This window comes from Tachyglossus aculeatus, chromosome 5, assembly GCF_015852505.1.
Source record: "Tachyglossus aculeatus isolate mTacAcu1 chromosome 5, mTacAcu1.pri, whole genome shotgun sequence".
NCBI lineage: Eukaryota > Metazoa > Chordata > Mammalia > Monotremata > Tachyglossidae > Tachyglossus > Tachyglossus aculeatus.
In genome coordinates this window covers 82,235,274-82,247,023 of record NC_052070.1, presented here as the reverse complement: position 1 = coordinate 82,247,023, position 11,750 = coordinate 82,235,274, and the positions used below count along the sequence as shown (strand labels likewise).

At 53.7% G+C, this 11,750-nt stretch overlaps 1 protein-coding gene across 1 annotated transcript; it reads right to left on the bottom strand.

The window, feature by feature from the left end:
- Positions 1-512: 512 nt before the first annotated feature.
- On the bottom strand, positions 513-11,504 carry BRF2 (BRF2 RNA polymerase III transcription initiation factor subunit). The gene is made up of 4 exons (XM_038746325.1): positions 11,308-11,504; positions 3,308-3,367; positions 2,170-2,491; positions 513-1,604 (listed from the first exon to the last, which is right to left on the bottom strand). Exons 1-4 carry the CDS (start codon positions 11,459-11,461, stop codon positions 857-859), a joined length of 1,284 nt encoding a protein of 427 aa, XP_038602253.1. The 5' UTR covers positions 11,462-11,504; the 3' UTR covers positions 513-856.
- Between the last annotated feature and the right edge of the window lie 246 nt (positions 11,505-11,750).

Here is an 11,750-nt window from a genome sequence, read left to right as displayed (position 1 = left end):
CCTTTCCCAAGGCAGTACATCCAGAGCACTTAATGGGGACCTAGCACTCTCTCTTGGGGCCACACTGCACAGCCGGGCCCCACCCCTTCACTCTTCTTCCGCTCCCAGCACTTACTCATCTTTTCCCAGTCTGGAAGACGGCTGTCGGTCCTAGGCTCCAGGACGGCTACAAGATGGGGAAAGCTTCCGTGTTAAGCTTGGGAGGTGAGAGCAACCCAAAGTCCTGCCTTCTCCTCAGGGTGGGCCACCCCAGGTTCATCCCTAACGGAAAGAAGGTGGTGGAGAGAGGGAGGAGGAGACACGACCCAGTTGTTTAGGGCGTGCTCTGTTATATACGCTTGCTGCACGGTGACAGTATTAGAGAAAGAGGAAAAAAAGCTTTGTATTATTCTTCCACATATGCTGACCGCTGTTTACATACCTTGCCAATGCCTTAGCACTGGAGAGCTTTTTGCAATATACTGGGGAAGGACAAGGGGGGAGGAGGGAATGAAAGGTGCCAAAGAAACGTGTTTTTCAAACTCGGGTTTTATACAGAATGTTTTCTAGGAGATGCCTCTTGTTTAATATATTAAAGATTCGCCAAGTCCCCTCAACAGCCCCCAGCCTGAACTCGGTCCTTCACTGTCTTGAGGGGCGATGCCACCTCTATTTTCTGTGCACATCAGGTCCCACGTGGGCCAAACCCGTCAAAGTCAGGACCAAGAGTAACCTCCATCAGACCTTCTCTCTCCCTGTCTCTGTGTGTGTCTCTCACTCTCCCTCGCCTACCTAGCTGATGGAAGGAGGAAGTGCTACAGCTACTTTTCCTCTCCTAGCCCACTGCAATCTGTCAAATTCACAGCGAGGCAGGGGTTCAGGAAGGGGCCGAGGTGCCTACCGCTTTCTGGCTGGCTGCCTGAGCCTTCTGGAATGCCTTCACTTCTTCGTGGGTGCGCAGATACTGCTCCAGCTCGCTGTCAGAGATGTCCTCGTACCCAGTGATGTGGGTCTCTGGGGAGCGGGGGCGAGGCCGCTTCTGGGGCCTCAGCAAGCAAGGGGGCAGCAGAAGAGGGGGACTAGCCGGCCGTTTCCCCTGCTGGGGTCCCGGAGGGCGGTCGCTCCCCTTCTCTTCGTCCCGTGGCTGCCGCTCCTCTTCTGCCCCTTCCCCTTCTCTTTCCTCCTGCTCCTCGTCCCCCTCCTCGTCCCGCTCCGCCCTCTCCCTGAAGGCCCGGCGGATGAGGAGGTAACGGTGCTGCAGTAGGTCCCCGATGTGCTTCACGACCGTCCGCTTGTCCGGGGACAGGAGCCGCAACCAAGCCAGCTGCCCGGCCATCCGCAGCAGGACGGCCAGCAGCTCCTGAAGCCGGAGGTAGGCCGGGTGGGGGAGGTCCACGCCGGCCAACTGGCAGAAGCGGGCGAGGGGACAGGTCAGGCGGCCGCCCGGCCGCAGGGACTGCCAGGCGAGGTAGGCGGCCGCGGTGACCACGGGCACTGGCTGCCGCCCCGTCACCAACCAGGTGTCACCGGCTAGCTCCACTAGCTGCACCGTCCGGGACACCAGCTTCTCCCTGTCCTCCGCAAACTTGGCCGGCACAGAAGGGGAAGCCTGCGACAACTTGAAGCTGGAACAACAGAAGCCCCGGGCTCAGTCCCCCAGGGAGGAGCTGCTCTTCCCTTCCGCTCCTTCGCCCTCCTCCCGACCCACCGGGAGGGAGTCCTCCTAGGTGAGGAGAGGCAGCTGATTCCTCAAGGATGGGGACCGCCCGAGCACAAAGAGCCCCAAACACAGCATATCCAGAGAGGGACAGACCCAGGAAGATGGACCCCTTCCACTCCGGCCCAGGCTGGTGGGAACCTGGGCCGGGGCAACGTGGAGAAGCAGCGTGGCCCAGTGGACAGAACACGGGCCTGGGAATCAGAAGGACCTGGGTTCTAATCCTGATTCTGCCACGAGCCTGCTGTGGGATCTCGGGCAAGTCACTTAGCTCCTCTGAGCCTTGGTAATCTCACCGGTATTATGGGGATTAAGACTGTGAGCCCCATGTGGGACGGGGACTTTGTCCGACCTGATTAGCTTGCATTTACCCCGGCGCTCAGTACAGTGACGGACACAGAGTAAGAGCCTAACAAATGCCATTCAAAACCAGTAGAAAACCAGCATCTATAACCGGGAAGCGGCCACCCTACCTGCTGCAGTAGGTCTTCACCAGGTCTGCCAGGCTCAGGGCAGGCACGTCCAGTCCCAGAAGCTTCACTACCTGCAGGTAAGTAGCCGAGAACAGCTCCAAGTCGGCGTAGAGCAGGGTGCACACCGTGCCCATCGTCAGGGGCCAGTTGTGCTGCCGGCAGGTGACCAGGACACAGCAACCCACCAGCACCTCCTTCTTCTGGATCCTGGTGGCTCGGAGGGCGGGAAGCTGGAACGCCCGCCGGTAGTAGGAGACGGCCGTGTCCTCGAAGGTGGCTGGCAGCTGCAGAACTCGGCACAGGTCCTTCACTCGCCGGAGCCCTAGGAGACGCCACGGCCCGGTCACGCAAAGCTGCAGCCGGCAGAAGGCCGGGGAGCTCGCGGCCGACGGGGAAACGTGTACCACGTGCCTCCTCCCGAGCTTACGGCCCATCGGCAAGCGACACGGTGGCAGGACGGAACTAGCTGCCTACCGCTGGTTTATAGCTCATCCACCTCGACGCTCCCTTATTCTTGGCCAGGTTTTTAAGTCTTTCTCCTGGATGGCCCCCTGGGGCTTCTGGCGGGGAAACCCAAGTGGATGCTTCCTCCTGACAGACCCGTTTCTAGAAAACCGTTCCCTCTTATTCGCTGTACCAGGGTGGCCTCCTTACAAAATGGCAACCTGATTGTTGCGCTTCTGAAAGGAGAGTTGGCCCACACCACCCGAGAGTTTACTGTAAGCACACCCCAATGGAGTCCAGCCCTAAGTCCACTCTAGGGCAGTGTCAGAGGTCAAGTTCCACCTGGGGACCCTCAGCAGTCTGTGCAGCAGGCCCACATCTCTGGAGTAACCCCTCAGAACAGGGCTAATTTCCCCAGGGGACTCTCATCCCCCTCAATTTCACCCAGAACCTCCCACTCCCGCCTGCTCCACCCCCCACCTTCTTCGGCTCTGAATCCGGGAAAGGCATTCATCATCATCATCATCAATTGTATTTATTGAGCGCTTATTGTGTGCAGAGCACTGTACTAAGAGCTTGGGAAGTACAAGTTGGCAACATATAGTTGCACATATATAGCATTCAGTCCATCCAACCCAAAGTACCGCTTTCCTTGTTGTTTATGCTGCCTTAGGGCAGAGAATCAGGCTCTCACCTCGAAGTTGGCTGCGGCTGACTTGTTCGCTCTCTCCCGTGCTACGCGAGTAGGTTACCTCTGAAAGAGAATAAAGAGTTTGGTCTCTCGTTACCCCGGATGCCACATAGTACATGTGGCAACGCAACCCACCGATGCCATCCGTTTGGGCCCCGAGGCGGTGTTAAAAGAGGGGAAGAAACATAAATTTTGCCTGCAAACCTGGGGAAAGGGGGCCAAATCGGGGCAGGGCACAAGGAGTTACCTGCAGCCAATCACCCCCGCACAATGGATCGATCAGTGTTACTTACTGATCACCTACTATGTGGACAGCTCTGTACTAAGCGCTTGGGAGAGTACAGTTTTCCTAATGCCCCTCCACCCCCACAACTAGCAGCTATGGTTAGTCCTGGCTTAAGAATAATAATACTACTACTAATGGTATTTGTTAAGCATTTACTATGTGCAAAGCAGTGTTCTAAGTGCTGGGTCAGGGGATACAAGGTGATCAGGTTGTCCCACATGGGGCTCACACTCTTCATCCCCATTTGACAGATGAGGGAACTGAGGCCCAGAGAAGTTAAGTGACTTGCTCAAAGTCACGCAGCTGATAAGTGGCGGAGCTGGGACGGCATTTGTTAAGCACTTACTATGTGCAAAGCACTGTTCTAAGCACTGGGGGGGGGATACAAGGTTATCGGGTTGTCCCACTTGGGGCTCCCAGTCTTCATCCCCATTTTCCAGATGAGGTGACAGGCACAGAGAAGTTACGTGACTGTCCCAGAGTCACACAGCTGACAAGTGGTTTCTGGGACGGGGTCTGCCAGGAGTCCTGGACTGGAATCGGAGGGTGAATTCATCCATTCATTCCATCGTTATTTATTGAGCTCTTACTGTGTTCAGAGCACTGTACTAAGCGCTTATGAAGTGGGGGGTGGCAGGGGGCTAGGGACTGAGACCTCCTCACCGTGCCTCCTTCTCGCCTGTCCCGCCGTCGACCCCCGGCCCACGTCATCCCCCTGGCCTGGAATGCCCTCCCTCTGCCCATCCGCCACGCTAGCTCTCTTCCTCCCTTCAAAGCCCTACTGAGAGCTCACCTCCTCCAGGAGGCCTTCCCAGACTGAGCCCCCTTTTTCCTCTCCTCCCCGCCCCCCGCCCTACCTCCTTCATTCATTCAGTCATATTTATTGAGCGCTTACTGTGTGCAGAGCACTGTACTAAGCGCTTGGGAGGTACAAGTCGGCAACATATAGAGACGGTCCCTACCCGACAACGGGCTAACAGTCTAGAGGAGGGAGACAGACAACAAAACAAAACATGTACAAAGAGGTCAAAATCGTCGGAACAAATAGAATTAAAGCTATACACACAACACACACCTCCCCACAGCACTTGTATATATTTGTACAGATTTATTGCTCTATTTATTTTACTTGTACATATTTACTATTCTATTTATTTTGTTAATGGTGTGCATATAACTATAATTCTATTTGTTCCAACGATTCTGACCCCTGTTCTCCGTGTTTCGTTTTGTGGCCCGTCTCCCCCTTCTAGCCTGTGAGCCCGTTGTCAGGTAGGGACCGTCTCTATCTGTGGCCGACTTGGACTTCCCAAGTGCTTAGCGAAGCAGCGTGGCCCAGTGGAAAGAGCCCGGGCTTTGGAGTCAGAGGTCGTGGGTTCAAGTCCCGGCTCCGCCGTCAGCTGTGTGGCCTTGGGCAAGTCACTTCACTTCTCTGGGCCTCAGCTCCCTCTTCTGTAAAATGGGGATTAAGACCGTGAGCCCCCCATGGGACAACCTGATCACCTTGTAACCTCCCCAGAACGGTGCTTTGCACATAGTAAGCGCTTCATAAATGCCGTCATTATTACTATTGAGTGCTTACTGTGTGCCGATCACCGTACTAAGCGCTTGGGAAGTACGAGCTGGCAACATATCCCTTTCCTTCCCTTCCTCTGAAGCCCACATTATTCGCCTCTACCACCCCCTCCAGATTCTTGTAGCCGTCATCTATGCCCCCCCACCCCACCCCAGGCCCCACCTCCAACTTCTTTAACGATTTTGACCCCTTCCTCACCTTCCTTCTCTCCTTTTCCATGCCCACTCTGATCCTCGGAGACTTCAACATCCACATGGATATCCCTGACGACTCCTCCGCCGCCCGCCTTCCATCTCTCCTCGACGCTGCCAACCTCTTCCTCCACCCCACCTCGCCCACTCACCAACTCGGTCACACCCTGGACCTCATCATCTCCTACCGCTGCACCATCTCCACCCTCACCAACTCTGAAATCCCTCTCTCTGATCATAACCGCCTCACCTGCCTCCTCACCCACACTCCTCTCCCCCGTAAATCTATATTAATCAATCAATCGCATTTATTGAGCGCTTACTGTGTGCAGAGCACTGGACTAAGCGCTTGGGAAGTCCAAGTTGGCAACGTATAGAGACAGTCCCTACCCAACAGTGGGCTCACAGTCTAAAAGGGGGAGACAGAGAACAAAGCCAAACATACTAACAAAATAAAATAAATAGAATAGATAGGTACAAGTAAAATAAATAGAGTAATAAATATGTGCAAACATATATACAGGTGCTGTGGGGAAGGAAAGGAGGTAAGATGGGGGGGATGGAGAGGGGGACGAGGGGGAGAGGAAGGAAGGGGCTCAGTCTGGGAAGGCTTCCTGGAGGAGGTGAGCTCTCAGTAGGGCCTTGAAGGGAGGAAGAGAGCTAGCTTGGCGGATGGGCAGAGGGAGGGCATTCCAGGCCCGGAATATTACTACCTCACGGAGTCCTCCGCTCTCTCGACCCCATCCATCTTTCTGAGCGCCTCGCACCCCACCTCGCCTCCCTTTCCTCTCTACCCAATCTTGCCCACAAGGCGCTTACAGTCTACAGGAGACGGACATTATAATAAATTATGGAAGTGCATATAAGTACAGCGGAACTGAGGTGAATATCAACTTCTAGGCTGTGAGCCCACTGTTGGGTAGGGACCGTCTCTATGTGTTGCCAACTTGTACTTCCCAAGCGCTTAGTACGGTGCTCTGCACGCAGTAAGCGCTCAATAAATACGATTGAATAAATGAATGAATGAATAAATACGACAATGAATGAATGAACATAGAGAGACAGTCCCTACCCAACAACGGGCTCACAGTCTAGAAGGGGGAGACAGGCAACAAAACCAAACATGCAGACAAGTGTCGAAGTCGTCAGAACAAACAGAATTAAAGCTATATGCCCATCATTAACGAGTAGAGAAGAAGCGTGGATACAAGTGGCGCAGTGGAAGGAGCCCGGGCTCTGGAGTCAGAGGTCGTGGGCTCAAATCCCGGCTCCGCCAACTGTCAGCTGTGTGACTTTGGGCAAGTCACTTCACTTCCCTGGGCCTCAGTCCCCTCATCTGTAAAATGGGGATGAAGATGGTGAGCCCCTCAGGGGACAACCTGATCACCTTGCAACCTCCCCAGTGCTTAGAACAGTGCTTGGCACATAGTAAGTGCTTAATAATACGATTGAATGAAGGAATGAATGAATGGATAAATGCCATTATTATTACTTAACTTCTCTGCGTCTCAGTTATCTCATCTGTAAAATGGGGATTAAGACCGTGAGCCCCCCGTGGGACAACCTGATCACCTTGTAACCTCCCCAGCGCTTAGAACAGTGCTTGGCACATAGTAAGTGCTTAATAATACGCTTAATAATACGATTGAATGAAGGAATGAACAAATAAATGCCATTATTATTACTTAACTTCTCTGTGCCTCAGTTACCTCATCTGTAAAATGGGGATGAAGATGGTGAGCCTGCCAGGGGACAACCTGATCACCTGGCAACCTCCCCAGCGCTTAGAACAGTGCTTGGCACAAAGTAAGCGCTTAATAATACAAATGAATGAATGCCATTATTATTAGTTAACTTCTCTGTGCCTCAGTTCCCTCATCTGTAAAATGGGGATAAAGACCGTGAGCTCCCCGTGGGACAACCCGATCACCTTGTAACCTCCCCACTCTTAGAACAGTGCTTGGCACAGAGTAAGCGCCTAATAAATGCCATCATTATTACTTAACTTCTCTGTGCCTCAGTTACCTCATCTGCAAAATGGGGATGAAGACGGTGAGCCCCCCGTGGGACCACCTGATCACCTTGCAACCTCCCCAGCGCTTAGAACAGTGCTTTGCACAGAGTAAGTGCTTAATAAATGCCATCACTATGAACTTCTCTGTGCCTCAGTTCCCTCATCTGTAAAATGGGGATGAAGACTGTGAGCCCCCCGTGGGACCACCCGATCACCTTGCAACCTCCCCAGCGCTTAGAACAGTGCTTGGCACATAGTAAGCACTTAATAAATGCCATCATTATTACTTAACTCCTCTGGGCCTCAGTTCCCTCATCTGTAAAAACTGTGAGCCCCCCATGGGACCGCCTGATCACCCTGCAACCTCCCCAGCGCTTAGAACAGTGCTCTGCACAGAGTAAGCGCTTCATAAATGCCAACATTATGAACTCTTCTGTGCCTCAGTTGCCTCATCTGTAAAATGGGGATGAGGACTGTGAGCCCCCCCGGGGACAGCGTGATCACCTTGCATCCTCCCCAGCGCTTAGAACAGTGCTTTGCACAAAGAATGAGCTTAATACTACGATTGAATGAAAGAATGAATATATGTCATTATTATTACTTAACTTCTCTGTGCCTCAGTTCCCTCATCTGTAAAATGGGGATGAAGACTGGGAGCCCCCCGGGGGACCCCCTGATCACCTTGCATCCTCCCCAGCGCTTAGAACAGTGCTCGGCACATAGCAGGCGCTTAATAAACGCCATCATTATTATGATTGTCATTCTCTGTGCCTCAGTTGCCTCATCTGCAAAATGGGGATGAAGACCGGGAGCCCCCCGGGGGACCCCCTGATCACCTTGCATCCTCCCCAGCGCTTAGACCAGTGCTTGACACCTAGTAGGCGCTTAATAAATGCCATCATTCTTCTTCTTCTTCTTCTCTGTGCCTCAGTTGCCTCATCTGCAAAATGGGGATGAAGACTGTGAGCCCCCCGGGGGACCCCCGATCACCTTGCATCCTCCCCAGCGCTTAGAACAGTGCTCGGCACATAGCAGGCGCTTCATAAACGCCATCATTATTATTATTACCATTCTCTGTGCCTCAGTTGTCTCATCTGCAAAATGGGGATGAAGAATGGGAGCCCCCCGTGGGACCACCTGATCACCTTGCATCCTCCCCAGCGCTTAGAACAGTGCCCGGCACATAGTAGGCGCTTAATAAATGCCATCATCACCATTATTATCATTCTCTGTACCTCAGTTGCCTCATCTTCAAAATGGGGATGAAGACCGGGAGCCCCCCGGGGGACCCCCTGATCACCTTGCATCCTCCCCAGCGCTTAGAACAGTGCTTGGCACATAGTAGGCGCTTAATAAACGCCATCATCATTAATATTATCATTCTCTGTGCCTCAGTTGCCTCATCTGCAAAATGGGGATGAAGACCGGGAGCCCCCCGGAGGACCCCCTGATCACCTTGCATCCTCCCCAGCACTTAGAACAGTGCTTGGCACGTAGTAAGCGCTTCATAAATACCATCATTATGAACTTCCCTGTGCCTCAGTTCCCTCATCTATAAAATAGGGATTAATCAATCACTCAATTGTATTTATTGAGCGCTGACTGTGGGCAGAGCACTGGACTAAGCGCTTGGTGAGCCCCCCGTGGGACCCCCTGATCACCCTGCATCCTCCCCAGCGCTTAGAACAGTGCTTAGCACCTAGTAGGTGCTTAATAAACGCCATCATTATTCTTCTTCTTCTTCTGTGTGCCTCAGTTACCTCACCTGCAAAATGGGGATGAAGACTGTGAGCCCCCCGTGGGACCAACTGATCACCTTGCAACCTCCCCAGCGCTTAGAACAGTGCTCGGCACATAGTAAGCGCTTAATAAACGCCATCATCACCATTATTATCATTCTCTGTGCCTCAGCTGCCTCATCTGCAAAATGGGGATGAAGACCGGGAGCCCCCCGGGGGACCCCCTGATCACCTTGCATCCTCCCCAGCGCTTAGAACAGTGCTCGGCACATAGTAGGCGCTTAATAAACGCCATCATCATTAATATTATCATTCTCTGTGCCTCAGTTGCCTCATCTGCAAAATGGGGATGAAGACTGGGAGGCCCCCCCGATCACCTTGCATCCTCCCCAGCGCTTAGAACAGTGCTCGGCACATAGTAGGCGCTTCATAAACGCCATCATTATTATTATCATTCTCTGTGCCTCAGCTGCCTCATCTGCAAAATGGGGATGAAGACTGGGAGCCCCCCGGGGGACCGCCTGATCACCTTGCATCCTCCCCAGCGCTTAGAACAGTGCTCGGCACATAGTAGGCGCTTCATAAACGCCATCATTATTATTACCATTCTCTGTGCCTCAGCTGCCTCATCTGCAAAATGGGGATGAAGACTGTGAGCCCCCCGGGGGACCGCCTGATCACCTTGCATCCTCCCCAGTGCTTAGAACAGTGCTCGGCACATAGTAAGCGCTTAATAAACGCCATCATCACCATTATTATCATTCTCTGTGCCTCAGTTGCCTCATCTGCAAAATGGGGATGAAGACTGGGAGCCCCCCGGGGGGACCCCCTGATCACCTTGCATCCTCCCCAGCGCTTAGAACAGTGCTCGGCACAGAGCAGGTGCTTAATAAACGCCATCATCACCATTATTATCATTCTCTGTGCCTCAGTTGCCTCATCTGCAAAATGGGGATGAAGACCGGGAGCCCCCCGGGGGACCCCCTGATCACCTTGCATCCTCCCCAGCGCTTAGAACAGTGCTCGGCACAGAGCAGGTGCTTAATAAACGCCATCATCACCATTATTATCATTCTCTGTGCCTCAGTTGCCTCATCTGCAAAATGGGGATGAAGACCGGGAGCCCCCCGGGGGACCCCCTGATCACCTTGCATCCTCCCCAGCGCTTAGAACAGTGCTCGGCACATAGTAGGCGCTTAAAAAACGCCATCATCATTATTATTATTATCATTCTCTGTGCCTCAGTTGCCTCATCTGCAAAATGGGGATGAAGACTGGGAGGCCCCCCCCGATCACCTTGCATCCTCCCCAGCGCTTAGGACAGTGCTCGGCACATAGTAGGCGCTTCATAAACGCCATCATTATTATTATCATTCTCTGTGCCTCAGCTGCCTCATCTGCAAAATGGGGATGAAGACTGGGAGCCCCCCGGGGGACCCCCTGATCACCTTGCATCCTCCCCAGCGCTTAGAACAGTGCTTGGCACATAGTAGGCGCTTCATAAACGCCATCATTATTATTACCATTATCTGTGCCTCAGTTGCCTCATCTGCAAAATGGGGATGAAGACTGGGAGCCCCCCGGGGGACCCCCTGATCACCTTGCATCCTCCCCAGAGCTTAGACCAGTGCTTGACACCTAGTAGGCGCTTAATAAACGCCATCGTTCTTCTTCTTCTTCTTCTTCTGTGTGCCTCAGTTACCTCACCTGCAAAATGGGGATGAAGACTGTGAGCCCCCCGGGGGACCCCCTGATCACCTTGCAACCTCCCCAGTGCTTAGAACAGTGCTCGGCACAGAGCAGGCGCTTAATAAACGCCATCATTATTATTATTATCATTCTCTGTGCCTCAGTTGCCTCATCTGCAAAATGGGGATGAAGACCGGGAGCCCCCCGGGGGACCCCCTGATCACCTTGCATCCTCCCCGGCGCTTAGAACAGTGCTCGGCACATAGTAAGCGCTTAATAGACGCCATCATTATTATTATTATCATTCTCTGTGCCTCAGTTGCCTCATCTGCAAAATGGGGATGAAGACTGGGAGCCTGATCACCTTGCATCCTCCCCAGCGCTTAGAACGGTGCTTGGCACATAGTAAGCGCTTAATAGACGCCATCGTCATTATTATTATTATTATTATAAATACGACTGAATGGCCGTCATCCCAGCGGCCTCCACGGTATCCATGACGACGCACCTCGGAGATGCTCCTCGTCGGCAAAGGTGGTGGTGAGGAGGCCCTCGCTGAGCACGCAGGCGCAGTGGGCGCAGACCAGCTGGCTCTGGGCGTAGTGGGCGTCCTCCACCAGCTCCCGAGACCCGCACTGCGGGCACCGGCCCCGGTCCGCCATGCGGGGAGCACAACGGCAGCGAAAAAACCACAACCACCCTCCCTCGGCCCCGCTTCCCCCCTGGGGGACCCTTTCCGCCGACGCACCTTCCGCTTCCGGCCGCGGCGCCGGACGGGGAAAGCCGCCCCCTCGCCGGCCGCTGCTACGTCATTTCCGGTCCCCGCCTTCACCAGTCCCGCCTGGAAAAGAGAGCCGGAAACAAGCGTTCCCGTTAAGGTGAGGTCTCTCCCGGAGCCCCTGGAGCTCTGGCCTCAGTCACTCCATCAACGTATAGATGTTTGTATATATT

Coding starts and splice junctions, on each gene's coding strand:
- BRF2 (XM_038746325.1), bottom strand. CDS start 11,461: ATGGCGGACCGGGGCCGGTGCCCGCAGTGCGGGTCTCGGGAGCTGGTG. Junction 3,368..11,307: donor CGACGAGGAGCATCTCCGAG/GTGCGTCGTCAT, acceptor ATTCTCTTTCAG/AGGTAACCTACTCGCGTAGC. Junction 2,492..3,307: donor CAGCCGCAGCCAACTTCGAG/GTGAGAGCCTGA, acceptor GGCGTCTCCTAG/GGCTCCGGCGAGTGAAGGAC.